At 38.6% G+C, this 25689-nt stretch overlaps 1 protein-coding gene across 4 annotated transcripts; it reads left to right on the forward strand.

The window, feature by feature from the left end:
• Nucleotides 1-2417: 2417 nt before the first annotated feature.
• Nucleotides 2418-23083, forward strand: DGCR8 (DGCR8 microprocessor complex subunit). 4 transcript variants are annotated; one of them, XM_067306820.1, is made up of 14 exons: nucleotides 2418-2544; nucleotides 8433-9437; nucleotides 9925-10087; nucleotides 12022-12164; nucleotides 12883-13165; nucleotides 14831-15028; nucleotides 16412-16513; nucleotides 17784-17882; nucleotides 19122-19204; nucleotides 20404-20504; nucleotides 20949-21055; nucleotides 21271-21398; nucleotides 21819-21932; nucleotides 22312-23083. In XM_067306820.1, exons 2-14 carry the CDS (start codon nucleotides 8715-8717, stop codon nucleotides 22393-22395), a joined length of 2328 nt encoding a protein of 775 aa, XP_067162921.1. In that variant the 5' UTR covers nucleotides 2418-2544; nucleotides 8433-8714; the 3' UTR covers nucleotides 22396-23083. The 4 variants fall into 4 exon arrangements, with proteins under 4 accessions (XP_067162921.1, XP_067162923.1, XP_067162924.1 ...); XM_067306821.1 differs by lacking the exon at nucleotides 2418-2544 and adding an exon at nucleotides 7505-7560; XM_067306822.1 differs by lacking the exon at nucleotides 16412-16513.
• Nucleotides 23084-25689: the final 2606 nt, after the last annotated feature.

The raw sequence follows: 25689 nt of genomic DNA on the forward strand, positions 1-25689 counted from the left end.
TGTAGGTCCCTGCAATACTTTCGCAAAGGACAAACTTGAATCGGCGCTTGCACCCGGCAGCCCATGCAAGGCTTGTAAAACAAACTTTGCAATTATCTCATAATTAAAACTCTGATAAGCCAGATGCTCCCCTGATTTATAGATGACTGGGAATGCAGTAACAGTTTGTAAATCCCCTGTTAGTAAGGCCTCTCGACAGCACTTCTCCCATTTGTCTCTCCCCTGTTCCGCCTGTAGCCCCTGACTGCCAGCGGGGGGGGGGGGTCTATAAATCCCGGATCAAAGGAATCACCTTCATCGTGACCATCAGCTTTGGAGGGGAGGGTCGGTTTGTGAATACCCTTCTTGCCTTCCCTGTTCCCCGATTCAGGGGTTAATTGGACAGGGTCCAGGCCGTGGGGGGGTGCCGGGGCTACTGGGGGTTGCTCCCCTCGGGAGGGTGCCGAAGGTAAGGACGTATCATAAGCAGGGGGGGTAGAAGACAGGCTCTTTTGTGTCGCCTTTAGAGTGCTCATGATTGTCCCCCGCTTAGCCAAATGCTTACAAACTGCGACATCTCCAGTCCCCACTTCCTCATATAGTCTCTGTCCTACTTTCGCCCATTCATCGAGTTGAAATGTCCCATTTGCAGGGAAGTCGGGTACATTTCTCGTAATCCAGTCCAAAAGTGTTAATAATTTGCCATCTGAAAGGACCCAATTCTGCCTGTCCAGAAGCCATCTCCATACGTTGAGACTTTGTTTCTGTTCTAGGGATAACCTTCCCCCCATGATTCCCAACAGCTCACCTTTGTTGAGGTGATGGACGCGTTGTACTGGTAAGGCCTGGGTCCTGGTAATGCTTGGAGACCGGTCCTGTCCTGGTTCAGTCGGGTTTTGCTACCAGATCGGCGTTGCCTTCTTACGCTGCACTGAGTCCGTATCGATGTCTCCTGTTTACACCAAGTCGGGTCCCTGTTCGGGTGCCATTTGTAGCGAATGATGACACGGACTCCAGAAGTGGTGCATCTTGAGACATTTATTGTTTGTATCTGAGCATATTTATACTAAGAAGTTAGCTGCTCCAGCGGTTTTACAGATACACTTTGCTAAGCCAGTCATCATGCAGATTATGTCACAGGTAGCCAACCGTTACACTGATCACGCACGCAGCGCTCATGCCTTGTACTTTGCTACTTGCTTCCTAGTTAGAGAAAAGCTGTCTTGTTCTTAACCTTGGTTCCCACTGGCCTTTGCTGGTTTATCTGTACTTTCTCAGGATGTATCGTTCCCAGCTGCACCGGTGTCCTTGGGTATGTTTGTCTGAGGCTCCTGTTGAGGCTCCTGTTGAGACTCCTGTTGAGACTCCCTCTTGTCTGAGCTGGTAACAGTTCCCCATTCACCTTTTCCCACAGCTTGCTACTTGCAACTTCCCTCCAACTTAACCTTGTCATGACCCTCCACAAGTTTTGAGTGTGCACAGTCCTTCTGTCAGGCCTGGTTAAAAGGCATTAACTCTTCCAATATACTTTGCTTCTGATCTAGTTTTCCTATTTAAAATGAGCAGATGGGCAAACAGAGGGCAAAAAGCATTAGGTTACATTAGAGTCATTCAGCTGTGCAGGTGTACTATCAAATCCATATTTAAAGCAATGATAATGGACAAATGAAGTAGGAATGGTAGAATGGATGACTCCCCTAATTGCTTTATAAATGTAAGGAAAGGGTGGAGGAGAGAGAGCACAGCTGGAGCATGCTGCACAACACGTCTACCCTCTCACCGGGGGTTAACCGTCTGCCTTCGTCCCCTAGTGAACTCCCCTGCACAAAGGGGAAAGTTGTTCTGCTTTCTTTTACAGAAAGAACCTTTCCTTTAGAGGGAAAGGGCTGGGTCGGGGGCCGTCGGCCTTAAGCGGGGTGCAGCCTCGGGCTCGTTAACCCCAGCCCGGTGCGCTGAGGCCCGGCCAGCTGTGGCCCCGCGCCTCGGGGCTGCCGCTCGGGCCCCCCCCCCCGCCTCAACCTCTCCGCCCTCCCATCGCCCTGGGCGCCGTCCCCGCTGCCGGGGCTTCCCGCGCGCCCCAGCACAAGCGCAGCGGGGCTCAGACCGGCTCGGGGCCCTTCCGCCGCCGCGGCCCCAGACAAAGAGCCCGCGGCAGCCCGAAGCGCTGCCCCGTCATGGCAGCCCGCCTCCGGGGACGCGCCCTCCCGCCACACGCACCGCCGCCTCCCTCCCGCCCCCGGCTTCCTCTCATTGGCCAGGCACCATGAGGGTATGTGCCGCTCGTGCTTCTATTGGTAGGGCGGGCTAACATGCCCGGGAGCAAACCAATAGTTATCGAGAGTTCAAATTCGTGACAGCTGAGACTGGCAACGCAATTGGCTTGGCAAGGGGCGAGTCCCCCCCGCGGGGACCGGAGCTACTCGGAGCAGGCGTTTAAAGATGGCGGCGGCGGCGGCGCGGAGTGGGAGGCGGTTTCCGTGAAGCGGCCGCGCCAGCGCTCCCCCACCCCCATCCTCACGCCGGGCCCGGGCAGGAGGAGCGGCGGGGACCCCGGGAATGGCCCAGGTGGGTGCTGGCCCGGTGGGCTGCGGCGCCGCGGAGGGCGTGTACGAGTGGGGCCTGCGCGGCCCAATCGCCGCGGCGCGGGCTGTAACCCCTCCGTCCCCGCGGGCCCCTCCTGCGGGCCGGGAGCCGCCAGCAGCCTTCGCTCGAGCCGTGGAGACAAAGTCAGCGGCAGCCCCTCGCCCGAGCGGGCGCGGCGGCTCCTGCGGCGGGCGGCCGGGCGGGCGGCCGGGGCCCGCCTCTCCTCCCCCGCCCCTTCCCTGGCGGCAGGGTCTTCCCTCGCTCGATTGCTTTTTCTGCCGCCTCCCTGGAGCTGCGTTCGGGGTGGTGGGAGGGAAGGAAACGCCATAGCTTTCTGCCCCCCCCCCCCAAAGTATTAACCTTGGCATGATTTTATACCGTATAGTGTTAGGGTACAGGGCGGGGGGTGGTGGTGCTGGAAGGATTTCTCCCCCTTTACACAGGGGAGGGACCCCGCAGGGTGAAGACTCTGCCTCTCCTCCCGTGCAAAGTTGTGAAAAAGACGCAGCCCTCCTTCCCCTCCACGTGCGTGCCCACCCCTTCTCTTTTTTTCTTTTTTTTTTTTTTTTGGTCCTTGTGCGTTGGAGATGGTGAAGAGAGAGTTGTATGTCTTCCTAACCCTCAAGAATCTTCCTCATGTGCTCTTTTTATTCGTGGTGAAGTACAGTATGTCTTCCTCTAAATTACCTAATTCAGCCTCCGGAATGGTTTAGGTTCCTAAACTTTCCTCTTTTTCCCTGGAAAAATAAAGGTCTCTCCTTTGCACCTCTTTGTCCTTAGCATGGATTAATGAAAGAGGATTTTCTTTTGATATGTTTTCAGGCTTTTACTGCAGATTCTCAAATTTCTGCTTCTCTCTTCTTTAGTGATCCTTTTCTGACGTTTCCAAAGGGAGTTTTTCTTCAACTCCTTCCCCCTTTTTTTTTTTTTTTTTTATGGTGGGTAGGAGAGGAAGGCAATTACTCTCGCTTGATTATACTTCGTTTCCAAATGAAAGTCTGAATCTGCCAGCTATGTTTCCTGCACCTAGTTTTCAGTATAATAGGCATTCCATTGACACTGGGGTCTATCTTTAGCATCTTTTTGCCCACTGAGAGGGTAGACCTCCTAAAATAAGCTAAGAGGCAGTTAACGCTTTCCCTCTTAAAATGGGATTGAGAGCTTGTTGTGTGAGCCCATTCATTTTGTTTACTCCTTTACTTAGAGACCTTGGAGTGGGTTCTTTAACTTTTCTTTCATGAATATTTCTCTTCTCCCTTCTGCTTAGGTAACTTAAGGACTCTAATTGTGGATGAGAAATTAGCTCGCTAGTTCTTTGTGTCATTTTTTTGATTGCTAGGATTACTTTGCTTTTTGGGGAAGTGAGAGAGCTTATGTCTGTTGCTTTTCTTTACAAGTAAGAAGCCGGTTGTTAGGTGAGTGGAAGCATGCATTTTGTACTTTTTAGACTCTGAATTGCAGAGTTTTGTTTTTTTGTTTTTTTTAAACTGTTTCCTGTTTCACACTGTTAATTGAAACCATCTAAGCCCTGCCAAAAAACTGGTCAAGCTGTAAGTGCAGCAATTGCTTTGCCACTTACAGATGTGCCTTTCCCACATCACATGCTCTGCTACTTCAGAAATGGGATGTAGCTGTGCTGAATGAAGTCTTGTAAACTAGAGAAGTTCTTTGGCTTTGTCTGTATTTGCCATTGGTAAAGTTATGATTGGGCCCCGAGTGGCTTTTCTGAAACTGCCTTGATGACTTCCACAAAATGGTTGCTTCCTTCAGAATCTTTCTGTGCTAAAGCTGATAATACAGAGAGAAATGAGCTCTTGTAGGTAGTAGCAACTTACAGAACATTTTCATTTGGATGTTCTGGTTTTATGGAAATAAATAATTCAGTTTCCTTATTGTTTTGTTTTTTGTTTGTTTTTTATTCTAACACTTCATGCTTAATAAGAGTAAATTTATTCTGAAGACTGTGTGTATGAAGAATGTACAATAGGCATAGAGGATAACAAGAAGGTAGATGATTGTGAGTGAGGATTACTTTGACAGGGGTTAGAGTTAGGTGGATTTTTAAGCATGATCAGTGCATCATAACTTCTAGTCTGCAGAGTTGCCCTTTGGAGCCAGAAGATGAGGAAGAGGACTTTATATTTGGATAGCAAATAAGGAGGATTTGCTCAGAGCCACTCTTCCTTTTGGGGTCCACTGAATGTGAAGTTAGCAGTTTCTGGCAAGGATGCCAGGTTCTTCTTGAAAGAAATTCTTTCTGAAGACAGAATCTGTGATATGTTGTTCTTTGTTCCTGATTGCAGCTACAGGTAACTCGTGATGGAAATCTGTTCATCACTGAACTCGCTTAAGACTGCTGAAATGCTATTCTGTAAAGGGAGTTCCTCTTTGAGCGTAGGCAGTACTGGTTACAAATTTTAAGATTCTGTTTTTCTGTTTTCTTCAAAAGAGTTACCCTTTTGTCTGTGCACTTTTCCTTTTTTTTTTTTTTCTTCCTCCTCTCGATCCATCTGTTTAGACTGGGAGAATAGACAGTGGTACTTGCTAAACAGAGAAAAAGCTGAGGTTTTTTTTTTTCTTTATCCCTTCAGTAGATGTGGATCTATAAGATAACTAAGCCAAGAGGAAGAGCTTCAGTATTCTGCTTTTGTTGGGAACCTACTCAGTTAGCTATGTTATGTTTAGATGTCCACTGCGCATCTATTTCTTTGAGTTTGCTTTTACTTTGTGATGTGAATCCTTTTCAAATGATTTGCTAAAATGTGAAATTTCTGTGTATTGGTGATATGTGCAGGATATCAGCTGTGCATTTGTGTTTTCTCCAGTTCATCTAGAGTTCCTTCGGTGTTTGTACAGCCTGGCTGTTGTAGCCATCTGAAGTGCTCCATATCTTTTTAAGGTTACCCCTGGCTTTGCTGTGATGCTTTTAGAAAGGTGTCTGAATCCTTTTATGCATAGTTGGCTAGTATGAGAAGCAGGCTTGACAGTCAGCTTTCTGAATCTTGAAGGCACCGCTTAATGGAACTTGTTAGGGCCTTAGAGAATAAGATCTGTTCTTTCAGGGCAAGTTAACTAAAGATTACAATAGGCAGGTGAACTTGTGTTATATTTTTATATTACATAACCTAATATGCTTAGTCTTTTTTGTATGTGGTTGTTTGGTTATCTTCATTTAAGATCTCTTTGGTTGTTTTTAACCTAGAAGCCCATCTAACTCATCCTTTTAGGTTTCTATTACTTCTCTCTTTCCTGTAGTACCTGATATCTAAGGGAAAATCCTTACTGGCTTTTTTTAGCCTCTGGTATAAAGGGCATATTGTAGGCATCAGTTGGCAAGAAAGTAGGAACTGGAGAATTGGAACGCTCTCTTACTCTGCTTCTTCCTTTTTGTAGCGCATAGGAAGGTATCGCAGCACACAATAATTTAGAGCTGCCAGACTCTTGTTACCCTACCCTAGGGATACGGTAGGTTTGTGGCAAGAAATGAGAAAGCTAGTTTAAACCCATCTTTGTTTTGCGTTTGTTCTTGCAACACTGTGTACTGAGTAGCAGACGATCCCTGGCAGTGATTTGGTGTGCTATTCATTACTTCAAGCCTGAAAGGAAGGGAAAGATGACAAGAATTTTATAGCTAATAGTGCTTGAATGTAGTAACAAGAAGACATCTTTTCTGCAAAGAGCAGAGGTGTAACATCAGAGGGCTGCTGAATCTTGGCAGGTGAAGATTAATTTCTTGTGTTCTGATATTAGTGTTGCTAAAACACTCTTTGGAGTTGGAGCAGGATGTGATCAGGGTTGTGGAAACTGCATTCTTTACCATCTCTTACAACTTGTCATAAATCATCTTTCTAATGGGACCAGGTAGCTCCTTGATCTTATGTGAAGCTAGCTGTCTTTCAAATTCTAGAACCCCAGCTTTAGGATTTCCTGGCTATGTAAATTGCTTCCATTTGTTATTTTCAACAGTCTTCAAAAGGCTCTAAGATGGAAGAATGAGATTATTTAGGCATTTAATTTCCAGTAGTTACTGAATTTATATTGTAACCCTTGACTCCTACTTTTGTTCAGAATTAATGATGAAGAAACTAGCAACTTATCATTTGGTCTGTTTCTTATCTGAAGATGAGAAGAAGAAAGGATGTTAGATGTAAATATATTTCTGGAGGTGTTCTGTGTAACATGACATGTTTCAGAACCTGTTGAAAGACTAAGGAATTGATTGCTTCTCTGGTGATCATATTATCACCACTCTTTAGGATGGGATGAATTTAAATACATAGAATTGCTTGTCTTAGTGTTGGATGAACTGCTTTTCATTCTGTGTGGTAATATCTTCTAATGTATTCACAACAAGGAGGATGGGATTGATTATTTTAGAGCTTTTATCAAAATGGAATCATATTCCTTAGTAGGAGTAAGACATGCGATGCATGTCAAGCTCAATGTCTTGGATGTGTCTTACAGTTGGGTATATAGAAGAAAAAAAAACATAAAAATGAACAGTTCTTGCTGCCCAGCAAAATTTTTATGGCTGAATCACTAAAACAGGAATATAAGCTCGCTTATATTTTGTTTCCTTCCAGCCTCCAGGTAGGTGGGTTCTGTATGTTGTTAATTTTTACTGGTTCCATTATAACTGCTGCTTCCCAACTTCCTGCCTTGCCCCAGCTGGTGTTTGGACACTGCAATTGAAGTTTGTTCTGTCTGGGCTGGCATGGAGATACATTACAGAATTATATTTGGCTTCTCTAAGTCCCCAGTGACAACCCAGACATTCTGCCCTTTTGTCTTCAAATGTTATAATGTGACACTAGGGACTCAGCTTCTTCTTCTAGCATGTTTGGGTAGACTTTCTCTGCTACCTGGAAATACTTTGAACAGAGAATTCAGCCAGCTGATTTTCTTAGGCAGAGTAACACTGCTTTATTTCCAGCTAGTAGGAAGATTTAAACCCAGTTTTGGGTGGCACAGAGGGACTTGGAGAAACCAAAATAGCAGGTAAGAAATTATAATTAAATGTCCTCTTCCTTTCCTCAGGTGCTTACAGTCCTGCACAGATGACAAAATTGTAATTTAAGAATACATCATACACATAATTATGGAAGGAGTCCACTTAATGTAGCAAAAACCTAAAGTTAGTTATAGCAATTGAATGTTCGTGACCTAAAATGGCCTAAAACATTACCTGTTAAATGCCTTTCAGAATTAATTTGAATTTTAACACTATGCATCTATACCTGAATCCATCAGATATAACAAATATATAGCCCCATAATAGTATGGATCAAATGAGAATACAAGATCAAACATCTAAAAATTGGTTATCTAGAGATTATCTTCTTGTAAATTTTTAGTAAAATATCAAATTTCCTGTTAAAGTATCCAGGGGGGTTTCAAAAATACCTGGTAACTTAAACTTTCAAAAAGCCATCTGCCTTATAAATCATAGTTGTTAAAAGCTTGTCAGTTTTTTCAAATTGTGTTAAACTTCAAGCTAGTTACCCTTTCTGTTGTGTTGGGTAAGTATGGCTCTAATATCAAATTATTTTAAATACCTGTAGTTTTTATTGTCTCCTACAAAAGCCATGCTTAATGCTTTGCCTGCTAACCCAGCAGCAGTAGTCAACAGATGATACAGGTAACGGTGGGTTAGCAAATTCTTGTGCTGGTGCACAGATCAGGAGATAGCAATCTAATTTCAGCCTCATTTGATATGGTATCAAGAGACGGTGGTATTGTCAGTACTGGAAAAAAAAAAAGAGCTACAAATTTCAAGTAGAAATAAAAATATGGGAAGGAATTACATTCTTTTTTTGGCTGGGATACTTTTTCTGTTTTTTCTGTGACAAATACCTTTTTTCTTCTCGTAGGTTGAAAGAAGAAAAGGAGAGCTGCTTGCCCAATGAAGATGCAGTCTTAGTCTTCAGCTATTTAAGCTGAATGCATTGTGATTTCCAATAATTGAGACAGTGATTCTGAAAGCTGTCTACATTAATGAAAAGAACAATGTAGTCAGCTTAACTGAATCATCAGTGTTGCATATTGAATAGAACATGATAAACCTGTCTTGATGGACTTATGCATGTTAGGAATATAGATATATACATTTATTTAAAGCATTTTTTTAAAACAGTAGTTTTGCAGTTTTAAATATGGAGAAATATGAAAATGTACCTCCCCTCCCTAAAGAACCTGCAAGAGAAATGAATGTGGAGAATCATACTTGTCCCCCACCTCTGCCGCCTAATGAACAGCCTCCACCACCTCCCCTGCAAACGTCCAGTGACGCAGAGGTAATGGACGTTAGCTCTGGTGGTGATGGACAGTCAGATACCCCTGCAGGGGACACGCACAGTATCTGCAGAACACAGCTTCTCACAAAGGGATCTGCCTGCTACAAAAGTCGTCTTATAATAGACCCTAACAATAGTGACCAAAGCCCAAGAACTGCTCGTCATGCACCTTCAGTTCGAAAGTTCACCCCAGATCTTAAGTTACTTAAGGATGTAAAGATTAGTGTTAGCTTTACGGAAAGCTGCAAAAGCAAAGATAGAAAAGTTCTGTACACTGGAGTTGAGCAAGATTATAAGGCAGATACAGATTTTGGTATTAATAATGTCAATGGAGATTTGCATGTTTGTCCTTTTGCTGGTAGTAATGGTAAAGCTGTAGGAACAGGGGGTGAAAATGATGACAAGAAGGATGATGAAAATGATACTGATCAGGAAAAGAGAGTGGAATATGCAGTTCTGGATGAATTAGAAGATTTTACCGACAATTTGATGGAAATAGATGAAGAAGGAGGAGGGTTCACATCTAAAGCAATTGTTCAAAGAGATAAAGTGGATGAAGAAACCTTGAATTACTCCTATGAGGTAAGTAAATTCATAGTTTTTAGTGGGGTGAGGGTTAAAGTGGTTAGAAAGACATATGCAAAGACTTTCATTTAAGACAGTCTCTTCTAGAAATGTCCAGTACTTGAGTCAAAAATGCAAAATTTTTGGAGGCAGAATTACTGATTTTCTGTCATTGTGTACTGAATTTTTCTTTGGTTGAAAACTTTCATTAATTATCTTGGTAAAACTTCTGAGTTGTGTGGCAGCTTCTACAGTCTTGTTGAAAAAGAACATTTAAAAGGTTTTTTACAGTCTTATAACCTCAGCTCATTTTTGTCATGAAAAATACTAGTTCTAGCTTATGAAAACTTATTTTCTTATTTTTCAGTCTTTTTACTGGGATCACTGAAAATTTCTAGTTTCTCTCTGAATGGAAGTATATAGAAATAATACATGCTTTTTCTGTACAAGGGGAAAGGGAGGTTAGCAGCTCCAGGAGGATGGTGTCTGATGCTGTCTCTTTCAGGATGATTTTGATAATGATGTGGATGCTCTTCTGGAAGAGGGTCTTCGAGCACCCAAAACACGGAGACTAGAAAATGAGAAATATGGAGGTGAAAGTGATCACCAGTCTGATGGAGAAACAAGTGTGCAGCCGATGATGACCAAAATTAAAACTGTACTTAAAAGTAAGTTAATGTTCATTAAACACCTGTATATTTTTTGATGTGACTTATATATGTGGAACAAAGGTACATGAGCAAACAAAGTTTAGGAAAGTAATTCTGGTCAAATTGTGGATATGTTACAGATTTTACTGTTTGAAGGCTTCCTACCATAGGATGTGGTTTTCATGTTCCTAAACTGCGAAGCTGAAGTTTAGGAGTGCTTTTTATCTTCGTCTTTTGTATGTAATGACAACATGTTTTGATGCATGGATTTGTAGAAAATTGTGAATATTACCTCAGTAGTGGGGAGGTGAACAAGGATGATCTGTTCTCTCTGATGCTGTGAAACAGCCGGAGTGGTTGTGGTCTTACTTTTTTCCTATTTTAGTCTTATAACTTCTGTTGTTGAAATGGTTTTATGTGAAATTTTCATGCATGCAACACTAGGTAGAAAGAACTTTTAGGAAAGTCAGCAGCTTACATTTATGCAAGGTTTGTTGTGTAAATATAACAAACTCCTAATGGAGAACTGCCTTAGAAAATGAGAACCGATCCAGAAAAACATAACTGAAAATAGTCTGAATTAAACTTTGAACCTGCTCTAGAGGATTATATTACAACTTCATTATATTCTGAAATAAGAAATCAAACAGTTCTTCCATCTGAAACTTTATACTAACACAGGACTACCATGAAGTTCCTAGCTAAAATGAGTCTGTTCTCTGATTTCTAGTATAAAAAGGAGTGAGATAATTCTGTGATTTGTGGCATAGAAAGGAGTGAAACCATGTATTACCTTGCATGTGAGCATAAGCATTTTGCTGCAATATTGTTTCTGTTGCTATGGGGGGAGTCCTACTGGCTTATTATACTCTAATTTCTCTCATGTTTTCTGGAAGAAGTGGCATTTTTGATGGCCAAGATATTTAAGAATAAAGGTTTGTAGACTTAATTCTGGTTTGTGTTGTGCCTTTGCTGAAAAATATAACACCGTAAGTTTTTATTTCTAATTGATGATCCTTTACAGAAGGAGTTTTCTCTGCAGCCATCAGAGAAAAAGCTGCATTGGAACAGAATATTTAGAGGCTGAAATTACAAGAATTTTTCATCAGTTAAATAAAACGTAGGAATTAATGACCACCCATCCTTTTATGCATGAGTATTTGAGAAAGGTGGAAGGTGACACTGAAGATGACAGGGATCCAAGGAATAGTTGGTGGCCTGCTGGTTTGGAATAGGCTGTATTTTTGGAACAAAAAGTGGAAAATTGAAGGGGTTGAGTGTAAGAAATAAGGTTGGGAGAGCAGGAACAGAAGGAAGGGTGAAAGACAGTGATAGGGGAAGTGAACATAAGTAAGTCTGATTGTTCAAGTAACAGTAGGGACATATAATAAAATAGAGCTGGTTTTGTGTGTGAAGTGCAAAAAACAGCTACTCCAGTCAGATGTGAACCGGAAAGCCTTAACTTACAGCACTTCCCTAACTCATCGTTGGCTGTTTGGATCTGTAAGTCTAGAGGTTTCTAAATTCTAATTTATCCCTGAGGGTCAAGTGCAAAAATTTTGAATGGAAACCTCAATTGTTTCAAAACCAAGTCTGATTTTTTCCATTGAATATGTTGGTGCCTGTGCTGATACAAGTTGGTAGATAGAGAAGACTAAGGAGAACAGAGAAATACACTGGTGAAATGAACAAATCGGTCTGTATGAAAATCAATGTTGTTACTGTTTTTCAGTTAATATAACATGGAATCCATAATTTGGCAAGATTTACTGTGGCTTGGAAGCATACACCTTTTTATTAAACAGTGTTTTTACAAAACTTTTTTAGTCTTATTTCAGGATCATTTTATCCTCTGAGACAGAGAAGTCAATAAAAATAAAAAATCTTGATTCTTTTTCTGTTCTTTTCTGTATCTTGTTCGATACAAGTTTAAAGCCATTCTTTGTTTAAAGGTCGTGGCCGCCCTCCTACGGAACCTTTGCCAGATGGATGGATCATGACATTCCATAACTCAGGCATTCCTGTATATCTGCACAGAGAATCTAGAGTTGTTACCTGGTCTAGACCTTATTTCTTGGGAACAGGAAGCATAAGGGTGAGAACTGTCAAATTTTTAAATACTTGTTGAGATTCGAAAAATTAGACATGTTCTTGCTAATGACTGAATGTTTTCTACTCTAGCAGGCTTATTTCCAGTGTTATAGTTAAACTGCTTGAAAAGTAAACTTCTGTTTTTAAAAATATGATACAATTTTTCTTGTGTTTTTTTTTCCATTTTGCAGTGAGTTTGGACAGTTAAAATGAATGAGTTGGTCTTGCTTCGTGCTTTCTTTGTTCTAGCCTATAGCTGCAAAATGTTGGTTTTATTCCACCATGAAATGTGCTTAGATCATTTATTTGTAGACGTAAACTAGCCTGAGCTGTGGTGTCCTCTTTTATGTATGATATTCATGAACCCAGAGAATCTGTATAGATTGGATTTAACATCATGGGCTTAACCCCCAATAAAGTTCAGCGGATTACATGAAGGGCTGTATTACTTGTAATTGAACAGAATGTAGTTTGGATTTAAAACAACAGATATGTTGTTGAACAGTGCTATCAGCAAATATCAGTGTTGAACAGTGCCAAGATACCATAGTGATGGACACACTAAGATCTTGAGTAGAACTGAGATTGCTCAGGAAGCCTGAGCCTAAACTAAATAAGAGCAACTTTCATGTTGAAGCAGGTTGAATCTTTGTTCTTGTGTTTTTGGTTTTGCTTTTGGTGACCTATAAGTACTGAAACTGTGTACTATTTTATATTTGCAGAAACATGATCCTCCCCTTAGTAGCATTCCCTGTTTGCATTACAAAAAAATGAAGGAAAATGAGGAAAGGGAACAAAACAATGACATAACCCCAAATGGGGAAGTATCGCCTGTAAAGCACATAGATAAATCTTCAGAACTGGACTGCCAAACGGAAGAGCCAGATTCCACTGCTGCTGATTCTGGGCCTTTAGATGACAAAGACCCCTCAGGGGGAGATGCAGCACAAGGAGCCTTAGGACAAGTTAAGGCCAAAGTTGAAGTATGTAAAGATGAATCTGTAGGTAAGAATGGAAAACAGACTCTTTTCTTGGCTAGAGTTGGGGTAATGGCATTTGGAACACTTGCACTTTATTCCTGGCTTGCCAACTGAACAATATCTTGCTCAAGATCAAGTGGTAAGTTTTCTTTCTGTATGGTTTTTCCTATGCAAAGATCTGGAAAAACAGGTCTGGTTTTATTAATCAATTTTGATCATAACAGGAAGGGAGACATACCTACTTTGGGGATGTTTGCTGAAGATTTTTGAGAGTTTGTATGCAATGGTTTTCCACACAAAAGTGAAAATTTGAGGGATGTAGTGCTGTAGACTTTATCTCAGTCTGGTTCAGTTAAATCAATTGGTATCGTATGGATTGCTGTTATCAAGTATGTATGGGTGAATTTTCCTGTAAATAGGCTTTTCTGTGCACTCTCTGTGTTGTCTTAATTATGTCTGTTTTCAGTATAATCACTTAAGGTAAATGGTGCAGTTGAACTGGATTTGTTTATTCACACAATATAGCAGAATAAATCATGTAAATACAGTTGCACTCGTGCAAAGGGGTGTGATGCTTCAATATTTTATTTATGTAAGTCTGATAACTTTATACAAAAAGCTGCCGAAAGACGTCATGCCAAACTTCCTTGCCCAGATTGCAGAGAAACTTAGAGAGAAATCTCATGAGCCTCTTATCACAACTTTGTACCTGAGAGTACTGTGTAAATCATTGCTGCTCAGAATACTGGTATGGATCATAGGCTACTGCTTGTCTTCGTGGTGTTCAAATGTAAAACGTACTCTTATCATTGTGTGTCCCATTTAATCCTAAAATTGTGTCAAAAGATTTAAAAAGTTCTAATACATCATCAATACTTAGGAGAAAACTAAAAAACAGTAAGCTCTTATCTTCCACGTGTGGTTCACCTGTCTGTCTCTCTCCTTAAAGAGGACCTTCGCTGTGTTATTGAAAAAAGAATATTCAGTGAGTGATCAAGTATAAGTGTGACTCGCATTTGGAATTCGTTGTGGAAGGAAGCAATGTCAGCAGCTTTCTGTTGTTCATTTACATATTGACATGCTACTCTCTTATTTTTGCTGATCATATCTGCAGAAATATCCTATAAAGGAAACTCGGCTGTACTTCAAGGGACAGTTTTCTAGCATGCTGTGTGAAAACAAATGTGTTAAATTCTGTTTAGAAGCCAATAGGTAGTCATGGAGTTTATGGAGCATCATTATATGGTGTTTCTGATGCACCCTTTAATAAGTAGGCAGCTTCAGGAAACTGAGGCTTATAGCGTACTATTGTTTTTCACTGTATACATTGCTTCTAGGTAACGAGAAGGTGAATAAGCGCTGAAGCAGAGGCTCATTAAAGCAGTACAATTCCTAGTGTTTTGCTGGATATTATGCTGGTTAGAGCTTGGTAAAATCTTCAAGTGACAAAGTAAAATGTGCTTTCTTTCCTGTTTGCACAAACATTTTGAGTTTGACAGAGTAATAGGAAAACTTGTAATTAGTTCCGTTAATGTAAAATAGTATCTTAACCTTGAATATGTGAACTGAAGCCACTGTTTTTGTCAGTAGTCTAAAAAAAGGTTTACAACATGTTCACAACAGTGGAAATGGTGAACTTAAGGCTTTCTCAGTGGTCAACAAGAGAGAGTAATGTGCTTGTGTTTCTTAGACCTGGAGGATTTTAGACACTACCTTGAAAAGCGTTTTGACTTTGAACAAGTTACCGTAAAGAAGTTCAGAACCTGGGCTGAGAGGCGGCAATTCAATCGTGAAATGAAGCGGAAGCAGGCAGAGTCTGAGCGGCCTATTCTGCCTGCAAATCAGAAGCTCATTACCTTGTCTGTACAGGACGCACCCACGAAGAAAGGTTGGTTCCATCTGCTCGGAGTTCAAACAATGCATATCAAAGGCTAATTACAGTTCTGAGCTTGACTAGAAAAATATCCTGTAATAAATCCACTTTCTTCTTTTTCTGAAATTCTGTACTCTTGGATCTATCATGTTACATAGTAAAGGAAAAAAAAAACTATCAAAACATATTTTGCATTTAAAAAAAAATTCCTCAGGCCTGGTAACTGGTTACTACCTTCAGCTGGTTGTTACTGTTAATTGTCATCGGAAACTCTCCTGCCCAGTAACTGAATGCTGCTGCCTTTTTACTTCTGTGTCCATTCTAATCAGTCCCAAATTAGGGGCTGATTACAAATGTCAAAATGATCCAGATAAAAACTACGATTTAAAGTACTAATTTAAACCATTTTGACAGGTAGGAGAGAACTGCGTGTGCAGTTATGTACCCTGTGGTGTGAGGAGCGGACATTATGTCTGGGGGAGATTAACTTACACCTGTACTGGTTGTGTAGCCGTAGTAGCATGTTTAACTGCAATATGGTGATACCTTGAAAAATTAGCTTGTCAAAATATTTGCTGTTTCTAATGTAGATGTTACGTGCTTTAAGATGATGTGTGTATGTAGGAAAATGACAGCAGAGTGAATTATTGTGTTACCTTGTGAAAGATGATTGATTGTAAAAATTTTTAGCTAACGTATTTTATTCTGAGTTGAAGGCTTAGAGCCACATTGTGACCATTTAATTTAAGGACTTATTTGGACTTTATGTATCTAAATCATAGTGATATAGGCTGCCTTTTGTCACGTCTTGCCATCATGCCCACTGAGGCAGGGCTTGTGCTCTTGATGCATGATGCTGTTGCAGGAAAGAATTGGAGACTTATAAATACAAGGAGCACGTTGAGGGCAGGAGGACAGTGACCTGACCTGTAGCCGGGTAAATAGGATTTTCTGAAAAAATAGGGGCATTTCTGGTTTGTGGAATTGAAGTCTACATGCTTAGTATTAGCGGGGAGGTACAAACACACATCCAGCAACAGATTAGAAGATTGATTTCTGATTTGATTTCAGGTGCCAAAAATGCTGTGTGTACAGGTCTAGAGACCATATACTTGCAAACTATGAACATACAGTTTTTAGCTTAGCTCATGATCAGTGCACTTTCAGTTTTGATAGAAATTTCTCTCACTTGCTTCTCAGTACTTTTTCTGAGAAAATGGGCTTTGGGTCTTAATTATCCATGTCTGATTAAACTGCATTGCATTTAACTTAGGCAGGGCGCTTATCCTTTGTCACTTGCAATTCAATCTTTTTTGTTTTTTGGAAGCAATTTTTTTTTAAAAACTGGGATTGCTTAGTTGTCTTCTTCCCCCCCCCCCCGCCCCCACTTTCTTTTAGAGTTTGTCATTAATCCCAATGGGAAGTCTGAAGTTTGCATACTGCATGAATATATGCAACGAGTCCTAAAGGTTCGCCCTGTTTACAATTTCTTTGAATGTGGTAAGTCTGTTAAGGTTTTTAACTGATCACAATGCTGTCTTGAAGGACTTCTACTCTGACGCTTGGATATCTTAAAAAATACCAAACAATAAATAGACATTTTTCCTAGATGTCTTGAAGGTCTACTGTGAGCCAAATTCTAGCTAATAAATACTTTCCTTCTCTCTTAAAAGTGGCTGTTGAGGGTGGGGGAGAAGTTATATTTAAGGCTACAGTATGTTTTTACTTGGAAAAATATGCTAAAGTAAAAATGAACTTAAGTAACTCATTTGCATCTAAAAGAAAGCATCACTGAAATATAGGCAGTTTTGCTGATTATGCACAATTAATATTTGCTTAATTTTCTTATGTCATTGATATTTGGAAGATATGATTGTGAGGCATGCATTGTTTTAGTGAATCATCAGAATCCTGGAGGAAAAGAAAGAATACTAACCCCAAATCCCTTCTGAAGAGTAATTATGGTATGGTTAGTGTAGGCCTTTGATAAGGAAGCAATTAAGAATTTGAAAGATTTGCATAGACACAGATGTACCCTCCCTAAAGGTGCAATAATTTGAGTTATTTTTGTGGTTTTGTTCTGTTTCATTTTTCTTCCTACTAGCAAAGATTACATTAGCATTTTTGCTAGGCAGAGTTTTAAAATTCTTTAACTTTTCAAGTTATTGTATGCGATGATTATTGCTGTGTCGTGGAGGTCCATATTTAAACCTGGTCATCCTAAGAGAACAGTGTATGTATAAAGTGATCTTTAAAAGTGTAAGTGGAAACTGAAAGTGGCTGCATAGATCTAGTCTTTTATGCCGCTGTCTCAAGTCATTGCTAAAATTGTAATTACTTTAGTATTTATGGAGAAATTATTAGTTGGGTGCAGACTGCAAAAAGTTCATATGCAGTTGATGGGAACTGCTTTGGTATAAATGTGGACCAGTTTTACTCATAGTACTAAAAGGAGGGAAATTACTTAAAAAAGTTGGAGAGACTTTGTTGCATGCTTAGTGAGGGGTCTGTGTGAAATGCTGAATGGGTGTCTTTTAGTAGATTTGTGTTTTTTGAATAGATTTTAATTTTACTCTGTGTCAGTGGTGGGAAAGGTAATTTAGTAGTTTCTGACATAGGCTGTGCGCTTTCTACTAAGACTTCAACTTGAAATTGAAACGAAGAATATAAATCTTGATAATGGGGACCTTTCATGTTCCTGGTGAGTATTTTATATTAGGAGTTTTGAAAAGCTTTTTTTTTTTTCCTTTTCCCCCTCCTCCCTTTCCAGAGAACCCAAGTGAGCCTTTTGGAGCCTCGGTGATTATTGATGGAGTGACTTATGGGGCTGGAACTGCCAGCAGCAAAAAACTTGCCAAGAATAAAGCTGGTAACATTCTTTCTTGCTTAATATCAACTGCTGAATTGTTTATCTGTTTTCATTTCTGCTTTGAAGATGACTTGTTTGCAGTAGTAAGTAGGATTAAATTTATTAGTAATCAAAGAAGGTACGCTTTTTTCCCCTTTTTGATAAAGAAGAAAAAACTCTCTGCAACAGTATTTATGCCAGCCCAAGACGGAACAACTTCATGGGATAGAAAACCATGGAAAAAACTTCAGCTGTTAACTTCCATACTAACTATTGACATATATTGAGCAGCTGTAAGAATGTCTATTCTAGAAAAAAAATTTGTCAGACTAATGAATGCATGTTGGGTTTTTTATATTTATACAGTCACCTGCTGTATAAACACCTGGCTTGTGGGCTTTAGCAAAATGTAAACCTTTGCCCTCTTTAAAAACAAAACACTTGTGGTTGTTTTGGTTCTCTTTCTGGTAGTAAAACAATTGCATTAGACTATGTGGGTTTTGCTATTAATTTCCAAGTGCACCTCTTCAGTAATTAGTTCTAGCTGTGTGACTTTTTAATAAATATGTAGACAATGAATACCTCGATGAGAATGTCTCTGATACCTTAGAAATTCTTACTGATCTTTGGATTGGAATGTGTTTGGCATCAGGGATCAGGACACATTCTGAGAAGTTATTTTTGAAGATATGTGACAACCAGTGGTATTCTCTGCACTTGTGAAATTTGTCAGCATAGCTAAATCATCAAAACCCAGCGCAGAGTTGTTTGTGCAAAAAAAAAAAAAAAAAGTTACTTTGTTGTAATACCTTAGGCAAATCCTGAGTGTGCAACGTGTACAATACTAGTGTTGTAAAAATGTTGTGACACCTAAAAGTAGTAACAAGTCTCTTAATTTTTTAGGCCTCATGTAGGTGTCCTAAGGGCTCTACATCACTTTAAATATGAGAGTCGATAAATTTTTCCTTTTTGGGGCATCTGTAAAAAGTAGTTTCTTCTTGGGTACAATTTAATAGTAGTGAGTCTTTTATTATCAACTTGAACAATTAGAAATATATATTTTAAAAAAAAAAAGTGCAAGTGAATATACTTTTTATGGAAGGAAAAAAGATATCTTACTGGTAAAGTTGTTCTTTAAGAGGGGTGGTGACTTCTAGGAGAAACGTGAGGCTTACTTAAAGCCTCTTTTTATTCTGCTGTTTTTGTTTAGAATCATTGTTTAAAATAAAAGTAATCAAGACACTGAATCATTTTCTACAGCTCGAGCTACACTGGAAATCCTTATTCCTGACTTTGTTAAACAGACCTCTGAGGAGAAGCCCAAAGACAGTGAAGAACTTGAGGTACCGACCCCTTGCCTGATGAATGCGATTATTGGAAACTGTTTTTTAAGAACACTACACCTTGAATACGAGAAAGATGAGTGAAAATTCATAGCATGGTTTTCTCAGTCAGATGAAAGTGTGAAAATCTTATGAATATGAAAATACAATTTTTCTGTTGGAGCTGATGAGAAACTTTGCTGTGAAACAGAGCTTGTTCCTCGTTCTTGAATTCTCTAGCAAAATGTTGCCTTCTAGAGACCTGAAGTGTTCCAAGACACTGAGTGCCCTGAACTGTCCCGGTTTCCAGAATTCTCTGGTTGCTGACTTGTAAAGATCAGAGCTAGATGCTGTCTGGTTTTGTGTGATATTTTTGAAAGACCAAATAAGAACTAAAAGTGCCTGAGCTTCTGAGACTTTTTTACTTAGCTATAAAAGCTATTTACTGTCAGATCAGACAGCTGAAATTTCAAACTTTAAGGACTGAAATTTGAGAAAATCCAAAGGAATAGTTTGGTGAAATAACGAATGTGTAATACATTTTCAAGTATTCGTAATATTAAATAGCTATTATATCAGTGATATGTTCACATTCTGTTCAGTATGTACCAGATCATCAGGATGGAATAAAGGAAAAATCAGTGATAAGCCTGAAAGGATTGTTTTCATTTTGAAAAATGTAGTATACAAAGGGAGTTCTCCTTTTCTTTTCTCTTTCTCTCTCTCTCTTTTTTTTTTTTTTTAAACTTAAAACTGTATTATATGCCCTAAAGTACTGAAGTGGTTATTAAGAAAATGAGGAAGGTTTTTTTTTTTTTTTGATTTTTAATAAAATACAAAACCTTCCAATAGTTGTTATATTTGATTTTATTAAATCACAGCATTTTGGTAAGTAGAATTTCATAGCTAGATAAAACAAATAGCTTTGTCCTGAGGGAAAAAAGGTGTTAAAGAGTTTACGAGGTTGATTTCTGTGCCTGTCTTGTGTAATGTAAAATTGAAGGGAGAAGAATGTGATTTAGACTTTGGTCTGCTAAGATAAGATGAGGCATGACAATTTTAGTGATGGTGGTAAAGACCTCTGTGATGCATTTAAAAGTGCTTTTTCAGCACAAAGCAACAGAATTTGTTTAACGTAACACAGAAGAGATGAGGGGTTAAGAGCAGTATTGTGTCTTATTTGCATAAAAGCTCAATAACCTTTTTCAATTCCTTTGTAGTATTTTAACCATATCAGTATTGAGGACTCACGGGTATATGAACTGACCAGTAAAGCTGGACTCTTGTCTCCATATCAGATTCTCCATGAGTGCCTTAAAAGGTAAGGCTGCATAATAAGGAGCATCTAGATGTTTGGGTCAGGGTTCGTTGTTCATCTGCTTGGATGCTGGTACACACAGTCACGTCAGTAACTTGAGGGTGCTTGTGGGCTGGCCCAGCCTACAGTGCACGCTGTGACTGCAAGAGGCATCCTATGGCCCAAACTGGTTACTGCTGTATCTTCCTGTAATTCCTGTTTGCTCTTTATGCTCCTTGTCTTCTGAGATTAGGCTTTAGTCTTGGGACTTTTTTTCCCCCCTTTATACAGGCTTGCCTTTCCATTCAAATCAAGTTACTGGTCTAAAATATTACTCTCTAATTAATGTCTTAAAATTTCAATTTAGTATATCTCATTCCACTGCAATGACTGTTAAAGACAACTGTAACCACTTCAGTTAGTTGTAATTTTACTTACCTTATGATACTGATTCTGTTTGTTCTTAAGAAACCATGGAATGGGTGACACATCCATAAAGTTTGAAGTGATTCCTGGTAAAAATCAGAAGAGTGAATATGTCATGACTTGTGGCAAGCACACAGTGCGAGGCTGGTGTAAGTACAGTACTTCAGTGTGACCTCTGATATATTCCTTTTTCTCCTGTTTTTCTTTATTACCCATTTTGCAGGTACTTGTTCAGCTATCTAGCTGGTTTTGTGCTTATTCTACTGTTCTCTGGTATCTAAATTTTGATAATGAGAGTAAATATTGCTGTTCAACTAATTACGGAAGGTCCTGGTATGACACACTTTCATGATTGTTTTTACAGGCAAAAATAAGAGAGTGGGGAAACAATTAGCTTCTCAGAAAATCCTACAGCTACTGCATCCACATGTGAAAAATTGGGGCTCTCTTTTGCGTATGTATGGTAGAGAGAGTAGCAAGATGGTTAAACAGGTGAACATAATTTTGTTTGACTGTAACTTGTGATTGTGTTTTGGCATTTGCTTTATCTTTATTTAATTAAAACAAAGCTTTAACGATACCTATTTTGGCATAATACTGTTGTTCGCTGTCATGATAAACACAATGTGTGTTTGATGAGCAATCCTGCTTTCTTCAGAGTTGATTCTCATACCTAGCTATTGCCTAAAACATGAGTGCTTTCACTGAGGATGACAAGTCTGTTAATCTCATTTAGATCTTGCAGACTGAAATTAAGTAACCTATTTAATATGCAACTAATTCATTTAAATGTGTATTGTTACTTAAGAAAATACAGCCATCACATCCATGTATTTTCCATGTAATTCCATGTATTTGGATTTTTTTTATTAAAATAACTTTTCTGTTATTGCTTATGGTTCTGTTGAATAGGAAACGTCTGATAAAAGCGTGATAGAACTTCAGCAGTATGCCAAAAAGAACAAGCCAAATCTGCACATCCTGAACAAGTTACAGGAAGAAATGAAAAAATTGGCCCAAGAAAGAGTGAGTAGTTGCTGTGCATCTTTTTTTTTTTTTTGTATTTACAAAAAAGAAAAATGCCACATGTCAGACTTGCCAATTATTCTTAGAATTTTTTCTAAAGTATTTCGTAAAGAGCAAATTTTCAAAACTTGATCTTTGGGGTTGCTTTTAGAGAGATTTTCATCCTCTATTTTAAACAGGCATATGACTTGATTTTACCCACTTCAGTAAGCTGATTTTTAACATTAGAACAAGTTAACCTTTCAAAAAGACTAAGATATAAATTTGGCAAAAGTTACGCGAACTTTTAAGACTGTATTTTAATATTGTGTTCTCTTTATATCTGTGTGGTGGTTATTGATTGATTTATTTTTGTGTGTTTTGTCTTTGTTTTTTTTAGGAGGAAACACGAAAGAAACCCAAGATGACAATAGTAGAATCAGCTCAGCCTGGTAGTGAACCTCTGTGTACTGTTGATGTGTAATGAGAAATCTTAAAAGTGGGGAGCAATAACACAAATGGAGGAACTAGATTTTCAACAATTATTTAAAAATCTGTTTGCTGCAGAATGCAAGATAACTTAAAATCCAAGCTGCTTCAGTTATGCATTGTTCTTTTTGCATCATCAGGGCAATATTACATTTTCCTTTATTCTTTTTTTCTTATTTTCCTCTTTTTTTTTTTTTTTTTTTATACCTCTGATATGTATGTTTAAAGGATTGATCATAAAGATCTCTACTTGGCAAATGCACAGAGAACAGGCATGTTCACACAGGATAAACTCAAGCAAGCACTTTTTCCTTGAAAGTCATCCATGCTGTTTGAAACGGATGTGTTTTAAGGATCAAATTCAGAATATCTATGTACAGGTTGAAGCTGATACTATATATATATATGTATACATATATATGAAATATATATACACCTTCTTGTATGAACATGCCTACAACTATTTTTGTGAAAAGTTTTGTTGCATTTCAGCACATAATAATATGCACTGATAAGACACTTTGGTGACAAATACATGAAAGTGATGAGCAATGTTTCTAATGCCATAGGATTAGGCCAGTAATGCTGTTTCTTTTTTGTTTGTTTTGTCTCCTGCCAGGCATAGTTATTCAAGATTGCAGTAGGCAGGTTTGATTGTTTGGGTGTTTTTTTTTTTTTTTGGGGGGGGGAGGCTTTTTTTCTTTTTTTTTTTTTTACTTGAAAAGAACAAGTGTACCTGGTAGTGTTAAGAGTAACAAGCTGGATATCCCAAATTGTTGGGCTTTATTTTAATTGAAAAGAACCTATGATAGTTTACAGATCAATTGAAAGTGGAAAATATGGCCCTATTTATTTGATTAGAAAAAAACCTGTAATTAAGTTTGCCACTTGAAAGGCTGTTTTCAAAGCTTGGAGCCAAAATGTAACTGAAGATGGTTGACAGTCTGAAAATATTTTGCCAATGCATTGTTTAAAGATGTTCCACTCCCTCTCCCCAGCAATAAAACAATTTCTCATTTTTTGGAGTTGGAATACATCTGACTTGATGAATTAAGTCTTAAGTAATTTGCACCATAAAAGCAAAGAATTTTAAAAGAACTTTTGAGGAATCTGAAATAACTGCAGCAATTTTACCTTTTTAAAAAATTGTTTTTACTTTTTTATTACATTTTAGTTTTTGAAGAAAAAGTGTAACTTCTGCAATGAAAATTAGAATGTAGATTTGGAATACAACATAGAGTAAGGAGTAGAATGAGACCATAACAACTTGTACTGATTAACAGGAAATCATGAATATGCAAATATTTTTAAATACAATCTTAGAAAACAGGCAGTACTCACTATGTCATATGAGGCTTTAATAAATTAAGCACAGAAGAAATACTTTTGGCTGTAGTGAAAGCACTGCTTTTTGTGTTTTTTCTTTTTTTTCCTCTTCAGCTGGGGTTCTTTACTGGGTGATTGCAGTAAGTCTTCTCTTAGAACCATCTCTTGTGGGTTCTTTGGTTTGTTCTTAAACAAGAGTGAAAACCAAGTTGGTGGTAGAGCTTCAATGCTTTATCTAAGAGTTGCAAGTTGTACTGCTATATTTTACACTCGTGTAAGAGTGAAAGAGGTCAGTTCTTTATAATTGCTGCAGCTCCTGGTACTTATCTGGACAGTGATTTTTTTAAAATTTTTTTTAACATGTTACATATAGTGTATTGCAGTATAATGAATTGTGCCTACTGGATTTTAACAATATTGGCATCAGTATTGTCAGATCTCCTTTATTATCACCTTTGTTATTTTGGAAATCTGTGGATTTTGATTTTTATCCCAAGCTGATGTTTTGTAATATGTTGCTTACAATGTCTGAGGTTAAATAGGAGTGTTTGAAGAGTCTTGGAGTCTTACCTGTTTCTGTGTTTGAGCGATATGCTCAGAGGTCTCTGCAAAGATGAAGTCACCCATTGTTCATTATTCTATTTAGCTTTTCAGTTCTGCAAGTTGTAATCCTGTTAGAACAGGATACGGGTAGTTGGAAGACTATACATAAACTATTATTTAAAGAAGTGGCCTATCTAAGAAAAAAAAAACAAAAAACAAAAAAACACTGCCTCTGCTTTTTTTTAGTATAGCTTTAATAAATCTCCATCTTTGAAAAGTATATAATATTGGTGCGGTACTGACAAACAGTGATTGCTGTTTGTCTCTGATTTTTTTTATTTTTTTTCCTCATAAAGACAGGGCTTATATCTTCTATGCCTAAATGTATTAACTGTGTTAGGTAGGTTTTACTTCAGCTTATGTCTTTTCAGCAGAAAAATCTGTACTTGGATAGCACTGTAAAAGACAAATCACCCTTGTAGATCTTTATTTTTCTGAAATCAGAATGTCAATGTTTTTGCAGGTCACCTGCAGAATATCCATAGATGCCTCACTTACAAATTTGTTTTTATTATTTTTAAGAGGATTGCTGTATTACCTCAGTCTACCACTATCTGAATCACAAGGTGACCATTGCCCTTAATTAAAACATCCAGAGATTTCATTGTGAACCAAAGCTTAGAACATATTATGCATTCTAGAAAAAAAAAAGAAAAAAAAAAGAAAAAGAAAAAAAAAGAAAAAGGATGGTATTAGACCTTGCTGCAGCCTTTAACTGGAGAGATGTCCAGAAAATAGCGCAATAACTGCTGGAACAAACAACTTAACTGCTGTTTATTGTCATTGTGAAGTATTCTTGTGTTTTAATGTTTACTATTGTTTGGAGTGTAACAGTCTTGCATTTGCACATAAGCACGAGCTGCTGTGATAGAGGATAGATCATTGCATTAACTTCAGCTTCTGCATGAACACTTACAGTGTGATTCAAGATGTATCCTAAACTTGTCTTGTAACTCTTGTGTTTTCTAGGTAATCGGCTGTAAAGGTTTAGATCTTGATTGTATGAATGCATAAAACAACTGCTGCTTTTGTCACTGATACTTGTTCTTTATCCCTCCCGTATCCCAAGAAAGATGGGTATTTTTATAGGGATGGAGTGTATATTTAAGAACAGTTCCATCCTTTGGGAGTTAGACAGTTTTTGCTTTGCATATTATGTGCTTCTTGACAAAAGTGTGGTATATTGACTTGAAGGGTTAAATTAGTGTGCATTCAAATCTTTATGGTACTGATGGAAAACTTACTGTGACTTCCAGTGAATAGTCAGATGCTACCTATTTAAACACCAGTCATTCAGCTTTTTCTTACATATTTATTAAACAAAACTGATGAAGTAGCTGGGTACTCAGATGCTTGGAAA

This window comes from Apteryx mantelli, chromosome 17, assembly GCF_036417845.1.
Source record: "Apteryx mantelli isolate bAptMan1 chromosome 17, bAptMan1.hap1, whole genome shotgun sequence".
Classification (NCBI taxonomy): Eukaryota; Metazoa; Chordata; class Aves; order Apterygiformes; family Apterygidae; genus Apteryx; species Apteryx mantelli.

Excerpts from the sequence above, each read along its gene's own strand:
- DGCR8 (XM_067306820.1), top strand. The coding sequence starts at position 8,715 with ATGGAGAAATATGAAAATGTACCTCCCCTCCCTAAAGAACCTGCAAGA. Across the intron at positions 9,438-9,924 it reads CCTTGAATTACTCCTATGAG|GATGATTTTGATAATGATGT; the intron begins GTAAGTAAATTC and ends TGTCTCTTTCAG. Across the intron at positions 21,399-21,818 it reads GTAGCAAGATGGTTAAACAG|GAAACGTCTGATAAAAGCGT; the intron begins GTGAACATAATT and ends TCTGTTGAATAG.